Source organism: Schistocerca nitens, chromosome 1, assembly GCF_023898315.1.
Source record: "Schistocerca nitens isolate TAMUIC-IGC-003100 chromosome 1, iqSchNite1.1, whole genome shotgun sequence".
Taxonomy (NCBI): domain Eukaryota; kingdom Metazoa; phylum Arthropoda; class Insecta; order Orthoptera; family Acrididae; genus Schistocerca; species Schistocerca nitens.
The window spans coordinates 123,215,474-123,232,534 of NC_064614.1; the positions used below are offsets into that span (position 1 = coordinate 123,215,474).

General features: G+C 44.3%; 1 protein-coding gene across 2 annotated transcripts in view; it reads left to right on the top strand.

Annotated features, from left to right (window-relative positions):
• LOC126242629 (facilitated trehalose transporter Tret1-2 homolog) overlaps positions 1–17,061 on the top strand; it is a 284,620-nt gene that overhangs the window by 247,859 nt on the left and 19,700 nt on the right. For both annotated transcript variants that reach the window (XM_049948104.1, XM_049948103.1), the window contains exon 6: positions 665–830. In XM_049948104.1, coding sequence (XP_049804061.1) covers positions 665–830 — 166 coding nt within the window. The remainder of the gene's footprint in view (positions 1–664; positions 831–17,061) is intronic.

Here is a 17,061-nt window from a genome sequence, read left to right on the forward strand (position 1 = left end):
ACCTCACGGACAGTTGTCATCTTGGCCAGGGTGCGTGAACTCGTAAGATCTGATCGAAGATTATCCGTGAAAATGATTGCAGAAGAACTGAACATCAATCGAGAAACGGTTCGTCTAATAATAACTAAAGATCTTGGTATGAGAAAGATTGGATTCTGTATCACGATAATGCGCCATCCCATACTGCTCTGTCAGTACAGCAATTTTTAACCTCAAAACAGATTTCAGTACTACCACAGCCACCTTATGCACCAGATATCGCTCCGTGCGACTTTTTTCTATTTCCAAGAGTCAAAACGGCGGTCAAGGGACACGATTTTTCAAACGACACAAGAGGTCCAAAAAGCTGTGACGAGGGTCTTGGAGGAAATTACAGAAGATGAGTTCCAGAAATGTTACCATCAATGGCAGAAGCGCTGGAAAAAGTGTGTGCAATCAAAAGGGAACTACTTTGAAGGAGACAACACTAAACTTGACTAAAACAGTAAGCAGCATTTTTTTCACAACAGTCTCATTACTTTATTGTCGTACCTCGTAGAGCTTGAGGAAAAGTACACTCCACCCTGCCCCACGCCACGCCAGCGCACCCCACCCTACCCCACCCCATGTCACACAGAGTCCTGTTGCAACCGCTTCTATAAAGTGTGGGCGGGGTTTGTTCCAGGAGGCGGCAGCACCAGAAAAGGAGAAGGAGAAGGAGACAGCCTCCAGCAAGGGCGCGTCGGCCGCCCAGGAGGGCAGTCCCTTCAGCCGAAGGGCGCTGCTGCGCAGGCCCGTCCTCATCCCGCTGGCCCTCTCGCTCGCCCTGCTCGTCTTCCAGCAGCTCAGCGGTGAGTACCGCCTCTCCAGTGCAGGACAATTCAGGAGGTTGCTAGGCGAGCACCTGCGTGACCACTCGCTCGCCCTCTGGAAACTAAGCACTCGGGGTGATTTGGCGGTCATACGTAATTATGTAGTTCATTTAACCCATTTCTGCCTGAACTATTTTTTTCTTCTGATTTCTACAAATTAGATATTTATGTGTTTATTGTCATCAAAGAAAACCAATACAACAATCAAAACAAAAGAATAATCAATAATTGAAACAAAAAAGGGCGTAACATATATGTCACACTATGTAGAACATACATTTTAGGCAGAATATATGACAGCAAGTAAAATAATAGACTGTATGTGATTTACATCAAGTTCAGGCGACAGTACTCACTTTCTGTGATATGGCACAAAACATTCTACGCACAAACCAACATCACATGTGCAGCACATTGTTGTTGGGATTCCTTGCAGTTTTCCGCCGCACGGCGTCTTCTTTTTTCTGTGGCACCGTGGCTACCAGATGATTTGTTTCACCATATCTAATATCATGCAGCACTCTGCCTTGGATTGAATTACCTGCAGGGAGTCCAGGACCTCTTGGTACTGCAGCATTGGAAGTGAGGTAACTTTTCACAGTGTAGCACCGGAAGTGCAGCTGAGGCATATTTATACTAGTCTTTCTATGAAGAAGCCACCTATTATGTATAGAGATCTAGAAGCCATGTAAAAATTGGCCACCACCATTTCTTTCCTCTGACACTCACTCTATATAACGCTACATTTTCATCCATTCGGTCAGTTCTTCCCATATTTTTCTTGTATTCTCCAATTACATTAGGTCGAGGTACAAGTATTCTTTTCTTCTCTTGTCTAGAGTATAGGGCAACGGTGCTGACTGGACTGATACCATGGCTTGTGGAAGCAATTGTTACTGTAGAATTATCTAGCCTTCTGGCAACGATTATTCCACTTTCCTTGCTGCGCTTGTAATCAAAATCTCCTCTCTTATTCCTCTTGGATATAGTTTTAGAAGGTATGAGATGACACTCTTTAGGCAGACGATTTTCACGAATAGTCCCAGTTGCACCAAAACCTCCTTGCTTCAGGCAAATCGTCCGCAGCTCGTGGTCGTGCGGTAGCGTTCTCGCTTCCCACGCCAGGGTTCCCGGGTTCGATTCCCGGCGGGGTCAGGGATTTTCTCTGCCTCGTGAAGACTGGGTGTTGTGTGCTGTCCTTAGGTTAGTTAGGTTTAAGTAGTTCTAAGTTCTAGGGGACTGATGACCATAGATGTTAAGTCCCATAGTGCTCAGAGCCATTTGAACCATCAGGTAAATCAACAATGTTTGTGATGTAAACAGTTTGTCAAAATAAAACCTGTAGGGAAGATGTTTGTTCTTTTCAGGAAGAGAATCGATCATTTGAATCAAAGGAGCAGCACATTTTCGAAATGCTTTCTCATATTTTTTATTCCTCTGAGGATTAGCTCCTTGGTATATTTGAAAGTCCACTAGATAACCCATGGTTGTGTTTAGACACCATGCTTTGTACCCAAATCTAATGGGCTTACCTTTCAAAAACTGTTTACATCCATGTCTGCCAAAATACTTTATCATGCTCTCATCGTAAGACAAATTTTACTCAGGCTGAAAGTGGAGGACAAACTCTTTTCTTAGCATATTTATTCATGGATGAAGTTTCCACAATCTATCATTAGAATCTATTTTTGTGTTGTCACATGAGTGAATGAATCTCATAATTGTTTCAAACCTGTCCCTTCTCATCGTGCTGTGGATCATTTCATTTCTCATGTCCAATCCACAATTCCAGTAATATCTTCTGCTAGGTAAAGGATTATAGCCAGAAAGAATTAGAATTCCTAGAAAACCTTTTATCTCTTCATATGTTATTTTTGGATCTGACAAGGGAACCTCCCCATCGCACTCCCCTCAGATTTAGTTAAAACTGAACACAGATCAATAAGCAAAATATACAAACTGAGTAGTCCATGCGCAAGATATGCAACTTCAAGGACAATGTGAGCTTAGGAGCGACGTGTCCCGTGGTTAGCGTGAGCAGCTGCGGAACGAGAGGTCCTTGGTTCAAGTCTTCCCTCGGGTGAAAAGTTTACTTTCTTTATTTTCGCAAAGTTATGGTCTGTCCGTTCGTTCATTGACGTCTCTGTTCCCTGTAATAAGTTTAGTGTCTGTGTTTTGCGACCGCACCGCAAAACCGTGCGATTAGTAGACGAAAGGACGTGCCTCTCCATGGGAACCGAAAACATTTGATCCCAAGGTAATAGGTCAACCGATTCCTCCACAGGAAAACACGTCTGATATATTCTATACGACACTGGTGACGGCATGTGCGTTACATGACAGGAATATGTTGTCGATCCACCTAACTTGTACGCTTGGTGAATGGGTAAAAAGATTCTTCTACCTTGCCCGATTTAGGTTTTCTTGTGGATGTCAGTTACCTCGCATCGGACGGACAGACGGACTGACAGATAATAATTGCCTGAAAATAAAAAATTAAACTTTTCACTCGAGGGAAGACTTGAACGAAGGACCTCTCGTTCTGCAGCTGCTCACGCTAACCACGGGACCACGGCGCTCCTGAGCACGCACTATCCTTGATGTTGCCTATCTTGCCCATGGACTACTCAGTTTGCATATTTTGCTTATTTCTTTCATAGTTCCACACGACTTCTTCCTGTTTTATCGATTGATCTGTGTTCAGTTTTTGAAGGCCTATCCACTGTGCCAACTTATAACTAAATCTGTGGGGGATGCGATAGGGAGGTTCCCTTGTGAGCAGTTCTTGAACAAAGCATACTTCAGTGAGAAGAAATTCAATTATTTCGTCGTTCCGAAATAATTCGAAGCACTGAACTGGAGACAAGTTTCTGTATTTACTAAAATCACTCTCAGGAAATACAGAACTAACACTACGCAGATCGTCTTTTTTCCAATCTCTGATTACAGTTTTTAAGATCTGTGACTTTTCCTGTTCATCTGGTTTATCATCAGGAGAGAAATTAATCTCAGGTTCAGTACCTAACCCGTTTTTACTTGCTAAAACCACTTCTGCACCAGCCTGGAGTTGCCTTGGTCCAAGATTATCGACGTTTCCTCCCCCATCTTCTTCCCCAGAATCTTCATCCGAATCCACATTAGCTTCTGGAGGTTCAAAAAATATATCTGTTGCATCTTCTTCCTCCCCCTTCAAGAATAGCCAGGATCTCATGGAGAGATAGACCTCTAAAGAGAACGAATCGTTATTTTCACTGTTTTACCTAGCGTGACATATATGCAACACAAAATTTGAACTGTATTTGGAGCCACAAAAGTAAGAACTGCATTTTGTAGATAACCATTAACATAAATTTCAGTACTTTTAACATTATAATCAACCATAATTTAAACAAATTGTATTATAATTTGCGATAAAAAATGATACTTGCTTCTTATTTCAAGACATAATCTCACTCAGAAAAGTCTTCCGTACTTGAAGCACCAGTCACTGACCACTTAATGCTTGCAACTGACTGAAACCTACCTAGACATGAACAACAAAGCCTCCTTATCTGAAAGCCATACAACAATATTCTCTGCCTCGTGATGACTGGGTGTTGTGTGATGTCCTTAGGTTAGTTAGGTTTAAGTAGTTCTAAGTTCCAGGGGACTGATGACCATAGCTGTTAAGTCCCATAGTGCTCAGAGCCATTTGAACCATACAACAATAGCCACTCCAAATGCAGGCATTGTTGCCAACGAGAGAAAACAATGACAGGCTGTTCCGTGACATATATGTTACGCTAGGTAGAAATGGGTTAAGGTTGCCAGATCCAAAAAGAGTCTTCTCGTGATTGGAGAGGGCGGACAAAATAATATGAACAGCGTATAATATGCACCGACAGAAAAAAAGTCGCAACGCCAAGAAGGACTTATGCGACATAAACAAAAGTTGGTAGGCGTGTTTCTACATCTGAAAGATGATATCTATTCAAATTTCGCGCCATTCACATAAGAGTGGCTCTAGTAGCGCCGCTATGAGGTTGCTTTAAATAGTTACCTTTGAGACTCGACGTGGTGAGTTGATATTAGGCGTCAAAGAGGCCATTATCAACATCTCATTGCGTTTGAACGAGGTCGTGCAGTATTGCAAAAAGACTTGGCAGGAATGCAGCTACTGGGACTGCTGGTAGCGATGGTCAAAAGAACGTACGGTCGCAACAAGAGCAGACTCCGGACGGGCACGTGGCGCTACCGAGAGGGAAGACGATCGTGTTCGGTACAGTGTGCGATTTGCATGGGGGGATGGGGGGGATTCCCCCCCCCCCCCCCCCTCTGCATCAGACCATCCCCTCCTCTGGTTTTAGTTTACCTGTCCCAACCTGGGATGTTTATTTCCCACGCACCGGAGTAAAACTTTACATATAATTTAAATTTGTGGAGCCGAACACTGAAAGTTTTTAATAAGTCTTACTATCAATACTATTAATACGTTTCAGTTTTCTATCATCAGAATAAGTACAGCTTTTCGCAAATGTGCCTCTACTTTTTGTATTGCCCTCGTAGATGCTTCTGTAAATAAGCTTTACCTATAATGTACTTTTAAAGATATAACAAGGGATGGCTTTTCTGATAGTGCATATGCGTGAATAGTGAGTTTCGGCATGAACAACTATTTACAAATAGATGTTTAACCATGCGTAACGCCACGGTCCAAGCTAGTAACATATAATTCTAATAACCCCCTAAGACATCCCCCGCACTGGTAAAAGCACAAATCGCGCCCTGGTTCGGTGTGTGGCTCTGGTGCATCGTACTGCATCTGCAGCAGCGATTTGAGCAGCAGTTGGCACCACGTGACACAAGGAACTGCTACAAATCGGTTACTTCAAGGACAGCTCCGAGACAGATGCCCTCTAGCGTGGATTACATGCACCCAGAACACCGATATGTGCGACTTCAGTGGAGTCAAGCAAGAGTTCATGGCAGGGCCGAATTTAGCTCTGTTGTCTTTCCTGCTGAAAGCTGGTTCTGCCTCGGTGGCAGTGATGGCCGTGTGTTGCTTAGGAGGCCAGCTGAGGGCTTACAACCAACCTGTCTGCGTGCTAGGCAAACTGGAGGTACACTTGGGATTATGATTTGGGGTGCGATTTCGTATAACTGCAGGAACACTCTCGTAGTTACACCGAACACCCTGAGTGCAAATCTGTACGTCAATCTGGTGATTCGGCCTGGTCCTGCCATTCATGAACAGCATTCCAGGGTGTGTTTTCTAGCAGGATAACTCTCGCCCACATAACGCTCTTGTAACCCATCATGCTCTACAGAGTGTCGACGTGTTGCATTGACCTGCTCGATCATCAGACCATTCTCCATTGGAGCACATATGGGAGATCATCGGACGACAACTCCATCGTCATTGATAACCAGCATCAACTGTCCTTGTATTGACCGACTAAGCGAAACCGGCGTGGAACCCCAACTCATAAAATGACATCCGATACTTGAGCAACACATTGCATGCACGTTTGCATGCTTGCATTCAACATTCTGGCCGGTTATTAATGTCCGCCCCCGGTAGCTGAGTGGTCAGCGCGACAATCCTAAGCGCCCGGATTCGATTCCCGGCTGGGTCGGAGATTTTCTCCGCTCAGAGACTGGATGTTGTGTTGTAGTAATCATAATCATTTCATCCCCATCGACGCGCAAGTCGCCGAATTGGCGTCAAATCGAAAGACTTGCACACGGCAAACGTTCTACCCTACAGGAGGCCCCAGTCACACGAAGCAACCGGTTATTAATCTACCAGCATTTCGTATTTGGAATGGCTTATCTTGTGCTTAAATTAACCTATAATCTTGCAATGTTCATCGCTTACGTATGTTACTAGACAAATGTTTTCCCGATATTTCATTACTCTGCATTTATTATTGTTTGATGTTGCGATTTTTCCCCTCATTGCATTTTATCTTGCTGGAAGTTTGCACCATAGCGTACGCGTAAGTACCGTGATGCGGCAGCACTACACAGCTGACATACCAAGCCTTGGAGGTTATGTTTCAGTGTATTATACGCTTCGTTTTGTGATGGTTACCACAAGCGACTGGTGAAATGGCGTGATACCTCAGACTGTTAAAAAAGGCAGCTCGTTGGTGGCGCGAGCATCTGTGACGGAAACAGCTCAACTGTTTATCGTTTCAGCGAGCGACTGTATCGACGGGAATGACAGCACGGACAAAAATGCTAAAACGTCATCGGCGAGAAGGCATAGTGGGCGAAAGCGGAAGTTCCCTGTCAGAGACCGACGAGCATTTTAAAGGACTGTGGCCAGATAACTTACAACTGCTGTGGCGAAAGTGACTGCAGAACCCAACACTCCATGGGGAATATTTTGTCGACAAAACCAGTACGGCGGGAGGCTCACAAGGCTAACAGTCATGGAAGGGCTGCAACTGCGAGACCCTTAATAAAGGAAGCCAATGCAAAGCTTCGAAAGAAATGTTTCCACTGTCATAAAACCTGAACACTTGATGACTGTAAGAAAATGGTATGGTCCGATGAATCATCGTTTTCATTCTTTCCTCCAAATGGCTGGTTTTATGTGCTGAGAACCCCAAAAGAAGCCTACCATATGATCTGCTTCCTTCCCGCAGGCAAGCGTGGGGGAGGTTCCGTTATGATTTGGGCGGCTATATCGTAGTATTCAGCTGGTCCTACCATTACCTTCACTGGCCCAAGGTATTACTCGACCTCCCCGACAATGAAATGCTTACTGTGACTAGCATGTTGTTGCCTAACACTGCCATTTTCCAATGGGCGCTGATGACCACGCTGTTTAGCGCCAGAAAACCTCAAACCACACACACACACACACCATTTTCCAATATGATAGTGCCCATACACACAGCCAAGAGAGGTTCAGGCATGGTTTGTGGAGCATCGTATGTAATTAAACATCTTCCGTGGCCAACACAATCGCCAGACATTAACATCATCTGGAGTTTAGTAGCGGAAGGTGAGGAGCAGGTTTCCTGCTCCAAAATTGCATTGGAATCTATTCAGCATTCTACGTATGTATTCTGCTAAGAAGTTCAGCTGTTCTCAAAGCCAATGGTGGCTCAGCTCCTTATCAAAAAATAAATAATGTGTCTATGTCAGGTGTTCATATTATTTTATCCACCCCCTGTAGGTCTTGTCTAAAGTTTAAAGAAAAACTCCGTACGTTTACTACATTTAGTATGGACGAATATATGTCCTAACAAGCACCAGGTTCAAACTTTTAGCGAGCCCCACATCTCATAGCAAACTGTATGAATTTCCGTCACTAACTTACTTAATGCCGAAATATTACAGTAACTATGGCCATTAATGAAATAAGAATCGGCTTTTATCACGAGTTAGTGACCGAGACTTTAGAAGGCGGTAGGCACATGATCACTCCATGTACGACCATTCTCCGAGAACCACTGTGGCATTCCTGGTAGAGGCTGCTTGCCGTATTATCGCGTATTAGGCTTGCTTTCCTTTCCATTTGTGTACGAATCATGGGAAGGATTGTAACACCCCACCCGTCACCTATCTGGTTGTGGTGTGTGTTCACCCCAGGTAATTGACTAACAGATCAACAGAGAGTGCAAAACTGCCGTAATGTCGGATAACGCAAAGAAAGTAATAAGGCCCTGTGACTCCTGATTGAACTGTGGTGGCAGTGTTGACATTAATTGATTCAGAACTGATCCCTTTTAATTAAAAGGGGTGCACATTGATGTTATATTCAGCTATTGAATACCAGATGCAAATGTTGAACATAAAATTAATTAAGAAAGTGACTTGGGATTTCAACTACTTGATTGAAAACAGATGCAGTCGATTAGCACAGATTTATTTTAACTCACGACCTTCAATCATCACATTACATGACTCTCCTAACAGGCAGTGGTAATAAATTGCGTTTTCGTGGAGTAAAGCGCGATAAATCAAAAGTAATTCCTATCGAGTGACCCAGGTGCAATGCGAAGTGCGAGAAGAATTCTACAATACACGGCCCATGAAACCCTCATGGAAACTTTGCCGACGTGATCCAGCAAATTAATCAGTGGCCGGAGCGGGCGCAATATCACCGAATTCAGCGTGGCGGCGCGGCGTCGTGGTGCTGCAAGGCTGCGCTCGGCTATTCACTTCTAGCTATCTTGCTCAGTACATAGCTGAACGAAAGCTCAATCGTTTCGTTTGATAAGTCCTAAACTGCAGAGATGCTCACTCTCTCTCAGGCAAGCTGAGTAAAGAACGCCACGTCCGCACTCTAGGCAAGCTGGGAATTGAAGACCTCTACAGAGACTTCTCACAGTCCGCTCTTCGCCTCAGTTTCCCCTCCAGCAAAATCACTTACGCCAATTGCAGCGCAAGTCGTGTTAATCATGCATCGCTTCCCAGCGCCGACCAATGCCTGCTGTGGGAAGTGAACAAATTCCCACAAAATTTCCCTTCCTCTCAATCGGTTATTTAGCTCCTCCAGGCCACCCATCAAGGTCAGCGTCTGCACAAACACCAATTTTTCAGGAATTCTGACTCCCAGGAGAGTACTTCAAATTCCTCGGTCTTATGTTCCCATCGGAGGCCGGCGTATTTCATTCTGTCACTCTTCACCTGATTTACTTCAGACTCTGCGGACCATGAATTCAGCGTGAAGTTGTTAAGTCACGAACACGCATATTTTGACCTCTGTTGACAGCTCCACCGTAGCTTTGCGCAGCTTACTAGCATGTTTCACTGAAAACGGGACGACGGGCGTTTATCAAAAGGCGTACAAATTCTCCGTCTGCTTCCCGGTACAACAGCATGGGGTCAACCACCCACTCACTGTCACTCATCTTAAGGCAGCTGGAGGCCGCGCCCCATTACCGCTTTCTCAGAGCTTGAGCCGACCTAAGCTGCCTATTGTCGCTTCCCTTCGCCGTTCCCCAGCCGGCCACGGTTGGTATAAACTAGCCTCCAGTAAATCGATGCGTTTCCACAAACTTTTCATGTCTTTTCATGTCGTGTGAATTACATTAAAACCATCACCCGACATTAATTATTCCAATACGTCCACACTATACCAAGATGCATTGTGCCTTGTCAGTCATTTTTGTTCAGCCCTACTGTTCGCTCATTGTGAGTTAGGTGATCTTTAATGACTTCATGTAAGGGGCATAGTTCTTGCCATCTTACAGGATAATTGCTTAAATACTTCTGTGCTTGCTGTAATCAGTACAATTATGTCTTCCCAATCCCTACAGGAGGCAGTATGTAGAAGGCTATAACATATTCCTAGGCGAAGACTGGTTCTTCCAGCTTTGTGAGCAGACTATTTTGTCAAATGACGACATTTTGGGAGAGATGGTATATGATACAGAATGTTAATGGAACGCAGCAGCAAGCCTCCACAGTTTGATTTTGGTTTAGGTCATTTAACAAAGCACCATTACCAATTCTGGGTATATATATTTGTCATTAGACATGTTACATGCGTGCTTCCAGAATGTACTTTACACGCTAAACTATAAAGTTTACCCATAAATCTGTGGATCAGTTTACTAATCTTACAATATTTTGTTTTACCTGTAGCCAGCAAATTCTTTTTATTTTATTTTATAGATGTTCATCTTACTGCATGGACGAGAGCCTTCAGCTCATTATATATACACTCCTGGAAATGGAAAAAAGAACACATTGACACCGGTGTGTCAGACCCACCATACTTGCTCCGGACACTGCGAGAGGGCTGTACAAGCAATGATCACACGCACGGCACAGCGGACACACCAGGAACCGCGGTGTTGGCCGTCGAATGGCGCTAGCTGCGCAGCATTTGTGCACCGCCGCCGTCAGTGTCAGCCAGTTTGCCGTGGCATACGGAGCTCCATCGCAGTCTTTAACACTGGTAGCATGCCGCGACAGCGTGGACGTGAACCGTATGTGCAGTTGACGGACTTTGAGCGAGGGCGTATAGTGGGCATGCGGAAGGCCGGGTGGACGTACCGCCGAATTGCTCAACACGTGGGGCGTGAGGTCTCCACAGTACATCGATGTTGTCGCCAGTGGTCGGCGGAAGGTGCACGTGCCCGTCGACCTGGGACCGTACCGCAGCGACGCACGGATGCACGCCAAGACCGTAGGATCCTACGCAGTGCCGTAGGGGACCGCACCGCCACTTCCCAGCAAATTAGGGACACTGTTGCTTCTGGGGTATCGGCGAGGACCATTCGCAACCGTCTCCATGAAGCTGGGCTACGGTCCCGCACACCGTTAGGCCGTCTTCCGCTCACGTCCCAACATCGTGCAGCCCGCCTCCAGTGGTGTCGCGACAGGCGTGAATGGAGGGACGAATGGAGACGTGTCGTTTTCAGCGATGAGAGTCGCTTCTGCCTTGGTGCCAATGATGGTCGTATGCGTGTTTGGCGCCGTGCAGGTGAGCGCCACAATCAGGACTGCATACGACCGAGGCACACAGGGCCAACACCCGGCATCATGGTGTGGGGAGCGATCTCCTACACTGGCCGTACACCACTGGTGATCGTCGAGGGGACACTGAATAGTGCACGGTACATCCAAACCGTCATCGAACCCATCGTTCTACCATTCCTAGACCGGCAAGGGAACTTGCTGTTCCAACAGGACAATGCACGTCCGCATGTATCCCGTGCCACCCAACGTGCTCTAGAAGGTGTAAGTCAACTACCCTGGCCAGCAAGATCTCCGGATCTGTCCCCCATTGAGCATGTTTGGGACTGGATGAAGCGTCGTCTCACGCGGTCTGCACGTCCACCACGAACGCTGGTCCAACTGAGGCGCCAGGTGGAAATGGCATGGCAAGCCGTTCCACAGGACTACATCCAGCATCTCTACGATCGTCTCCATGGGAGAATAGCAGCCTGCATTGCTGCGAAAGGTGGATATACACTGTACTAGTGCCGACATTGTGCATGCTCTGTTGCCTGTGTCTATGTGCCTGTGGTTCTGTCAGTGTGATCATGTGATGTATCTGACCCCAGGAATGTGTCAATAAAGTTTCCCCTTCCTGGGACAATGAATTCACGGTGTTCTTATTTCAATTTCCAGGAGTGTATGAGAAAAGTACCACTACAGCTGTATCTTGAGAATGTCTTTATTCTACCACTCGACTAATTTCGGCGGGACCTTAGCGCCATCCTCAGACCCGAACGATGCCAAAAGAGTATTTCATTTCCTTGGCGCATTTATAATGGGATCCTTGTTATTAGTACAGTGGGCTAGCTTTCATCAGGTGTCTATCAGTCTCCAGTCGACATGTTGATAGACTCCTGATGAAAGCTAGCCCACTGTACTAATAACAAGGACCCCATTATAAATGCGCCAAGGAAATGAAATACTCTTTTGGCATCGTTCGGGTCTGAGGATGGCACTAATGTCCCACCGAAACTAGTCGAGTGGTAGAATAAAGACATTCTCAAGATACAGCTGTAGTGGTACTTTTTCTCGTATTTCAATGTTTTACTGCACTAAGCAAATAAAAAATTTTATTCACTGTTGTCAGAACTTGCGGTTATTAACCGTCGCATTACCAATCGGGGGTGGAGGAGGAGGAGGAAACTAGTGTTTAACGTCCAGTCGACAACGAGGTCATTAGAGACGGAGCACAATCTCGGATTAGGGAAGGATTGGGAAGGAAATCGGCCGTGCCCTGTCAAAGGAACCATCCCGGCCTTGGCCTGAAACGATTTAGGGAAATCACGGAAAACCTTAATCAGGATGGCCGGACACGGGTTTGAACCGTCGTCCTCCCGAATGCGAGTCCAGTGTGCAAACCACTGTGCCACCCTGCTCGGCCCGGGTAGGTGGGGGGGGTGGGGGTGGAGTGTATTTTATGTCCAACCTTTGTAAGTATTGTAATCTAGCTAGTTGCTCAACAATTTAAAATTTTGAAAAAAATTTATTATTTTTAATTAATTCTTCTACCAGATTCGATAAATGTTATAAATTTTTCAATTTAACTTAACCCAAAAATTAAGTCTTATTAATGGGTGTCAGTTTCCACAAAGAATGACAGTCAATATTTTCAGATTCAGGACCTTACTTACATGTCAGTATTTCTGTAAAAATGACGTTGTGAGTAAAAGTCAACAACAATTAATGAAATTTGAATTTTTAATTTTTTTGTGGTATTCATAAAGTAACCCCAGCTTGATAGTACACTTTATTGAAAACACGTTGATATTGCTAATAGCATGCTAAAAGGGATTTTCTGGTTCTGGTCCAGCAGGATCACCCTCGTTGTTATCTCACGCCCCACGACGGTAAATTTGTACATCAGTCTGGTAATTCGACCTGTTTTGTTGCCATTCTTGAAGAGCAGTTCGGGGGACGTTTTCCAACAGGATAACGCTAGCCCACATACCGCTGTCGTAACCCAGCACGCTCTAAATGGAGCTCATATGGCACATCTTTGTACAACAACTCTAGTGTCGTCCACAACAGCATTAACCATTCCATATAAACCGACCAAATGAAACAGGCCTGGAAATCCATCCCACAAACTGACATCTGTCACCTGTACAACACAATGCATGCACTTTTTCACGCTTGCATTCAGTATTCTGGCTGTCACAGCGGTTATTAATGTACCTGTATTTCACATTTGCAATAGCTGATCTCGCTCTTACAGTAATCTGTGATCTTGTAATGGTAATCACTTACATACGTTATCTACACAAACGTAATCCCGAAATTTCATTACTATGTATAAATTATTTTTTTGGTGTTGCGATTTTTTCCGTCATCGTAAGTGAACCAAAAGCTGTAGCGCATCCACAATATATAATCTTTGGTGCCTTCAAACGAATGTCAATAGTAAAGAAAACAGCTGTAGGTGTGTGTGAAAACAACGCGAACGTAAGTTGTTGGAAAAAAACGATAAAACAAAGTGTCCCAGGTAGTGATTTAACGTAAGCTGCATTCTGATACGAGTGTGTGAGCACAACTATCATTGTCACATTTCTGGATCTATGTATTTTTTGTATACGTTACAACTCACTCGTGAACCAACGTAGCATATGTTTCGATAATGTATGCAAGCCGTTGCGCGACGAATGTTTAAACTCAAAACTAGTAACTGTGGTTTTCCAAGAAAGTACTCCAAAACCTAATAGTGGCCCGTTGCTGCTGTACGCTATCAAGATCAGGCTTTCGAGGCAAAGTTTTTTTTCTTTGAGTGCCGGCCGCGGTGGTCTAGCGGTTCTAGCCGCTCAGTCCGGAGCCGCCCGACTGATACGGTCGCAGGTTCGAATCCTGCTTCGGGCATGGATGTGTGTGATGTCCTTAGGTTAGTTAGGTTTAAGTAGTTCTAAGTTCTAGGGGACTGATGACCACAGATGTTAAGTCCCATAGTGCTCAGAGCCATTTGAACCATTTTTTTCTTTGAGTGTCTGCCAGTTAACATTTCGAAGCAATCCCCGTACGCTCTCCTGTGAGTCAAACAATCCTGAGACCATTCGTGCTGCCCTTCCGATTATACGTTCATTATCCTATGAGGGGTAATACTATCGATAGTGGTGTGACGTAGCCAATCGTAGCCCTTACGTATCGCTGTTTCTCTGGGACATTGGGAACTGAGCGCGCCTTTTCCATCAGGAGGCAATGTCTTGCTGGTTTGTTCAAAAGTGTCCAGCCGCTACCATTCTCTCGTCCTTATGCGAGAGGATAGTCGTTGTTCACGTTTCGTGTGCAACGGCCGTACTCAATCGGGTGGTACCAAAAGATATGGACTGTTTGCTTATGTTGACAAAATTCAGTTTGGTAGTTTTCTGTCGAATGGTAGGGCAGCAGTGATTTGGCAGAGGGTGCGCGCAATGACACATGTGACACATGAAATTAGTGTACAAATCAGTATCGTAATTCTTATTCAGTGGCATCCGTTGGCGGGCTTTATTACTACACGATCATTTATGAAGATAATCGGGAACTTTTATAACGTGGTAACTTAATCTGGAAAAGCAATACAACATTGGGAGACATCAATGTGAAACTGCAACTGAGTTTAACTGTTAGCATCAGCATTGTTGGTCTAGCCTTTGTGAAGGAGTGCGATGCTTACGAACTCAAGGGACAAAGTAGATGCTTTGAATGTTCTTCTTTCATCGCAACGTTTTCATTTAAAGGACATCATTTTCGGCGTTGACTGTAGAAATTATTTATTTCACAGCTGAAGTTTCGGTCTTTGAGCCATTTTCAAGTGGTACGGCAATAGATTTTGCTCCAGCAGATGTCAGACTTAAAAATACTCCAACACGTATATATGTCATTGTCAAAAATGGACCTTATACATACCGGACGATTTTAAAGTCTGACATGTGTTGAGGCAGAATCATTTGCAGTACCACTTGAAAATGGCCCAAAGGCCGAATCTGCGATTGTGAAATAACTTATTTCTACAGTCGCTGGTAAATAAAATATCCTTTAAAAAATTCTACATAGCTGTGAACCCCAATCATTCGAAATTAATCACGTTTCATTTAAACTGAAGAACTTGAAAAGCTGTGTCCCTCATCTGGATTAGAGTCGAGGAGCGCAACTACAGTGCTCGTTATGAAACAATCATTTGACCATACTAGACGAGCGAGTGAAATACTCATTCTTTTTTCTGAATTCTTATTATAACTGATCGTTGAGTTTCGCCATTGTTCACTACGATGTTGCCGTCACAGTGAGAACAACACGCTTAGGTGTGCTCCAGGTTATATTTATTTCTCGTGGGTCGCCTAACCATGGACAGCTTGTTAGGTCAGTATTACACTACCAAATTTCTTTGTCAAAGATGTGATCAAATATTCCGTCAAATATATTTGACAAAGATCTTTGACGTAGCGCTAGAAGGGGTATTACACTGTCATCAATTTTTCGTCAAAGTTCAAGATGGCTGACAACAACTTGTTATTAACCGCAGCAGTTGCACGTACCGCAATTGCATTGTGTGCACATGCGGAAAAGAAATGGGGGAAAAAAAGGAACCATACATACGAGGTTGACAGTGCTAAATTCCTGGGATTACAACTTGATAATAAATTCAGTTGGGAGGAGCACACCACAGAACCGCAGAAACGCCTTAACAAATCTGTATTTGCAATTCGAGTGTTAGCAGACATAGGCAACATGAAAATGAAAAAGCTTGCATACTTTTCCTACTGTCATTCCATAATGTCATATGGTATAATATTGCCGGCCGCGGTGACCGTGCGGTTTTAGGCAGTGCAGTCCGGAACCGTGGGACTGCTACGGTCGCAGGTTCGAATCCTGCCTCGGGCATGGACGTGTGTGATGTCCTTAGGTTAGTTAGGTTTAAGTAGTTCTAAGTTCTAGGGGACTGATGACCTCAGATGTTAAGTCCCATAGTGCTCAGAGCCATTTGAACCATTTTTGGTATAATATTTTGGGGTAACTCTTCACGTCAAACAAAAGTTTTCAGAGTCCAAAAGCGTGTAATACGTATTATTTGTGGAGTAAATACACGGACGTCCTGCAGAAACCTCTTCAAAGAACTGGGTATACTAACTACTTCCTCTCAGTAATTTACTCCTTAATGAAATTTGTCCTAAATAATATATCTCTTTTTCCAACAAACAACTCAGTTCATACATACAATACCAGGAACAAAAATGATCTGCACAAGGACTTACAAGCACTTACTTCAGTTCAAAAAGGGGTCTACTACTCAGGAACACTCATCTTCAATAGTTTGCCAGCAAACATAAAAAATTTAGTTACAAATAAAGATCAGTTTAAAAGGAGCCTGAAAGAGTTACTAGTGGCCAATTCCTACTTCATTGACGAAATTTTTAATAGAAACAAATGATGTATTGTATTTATTCATACTATTAGTATTCTTATTTCACCTTAAAAAAATTGACATGTTCCATATCCACGAGGATCTCCTCAGCACGGATCTATGGACCGAAAAACTAATCTAATCTGGGGGAAGCGTGGGTTTTAAGACGACACGATAAAAGCATTCAACAAAACTTGTTACGTGGGCTTACAGTGGAAGACGTCAAGTCGTACATCAATTACTTAAGAATGGATGGGCATACATTTCTGTAAGTGCTCAGTGAAGTGTATCCTCATATCACAAAGCACAATATTCACTTAAGAACTGCTACATCTTCATGAGACAGGCTCACTGTAACACTCCGATTCCTTGCTACAGGAGAGGGTTTTGTTG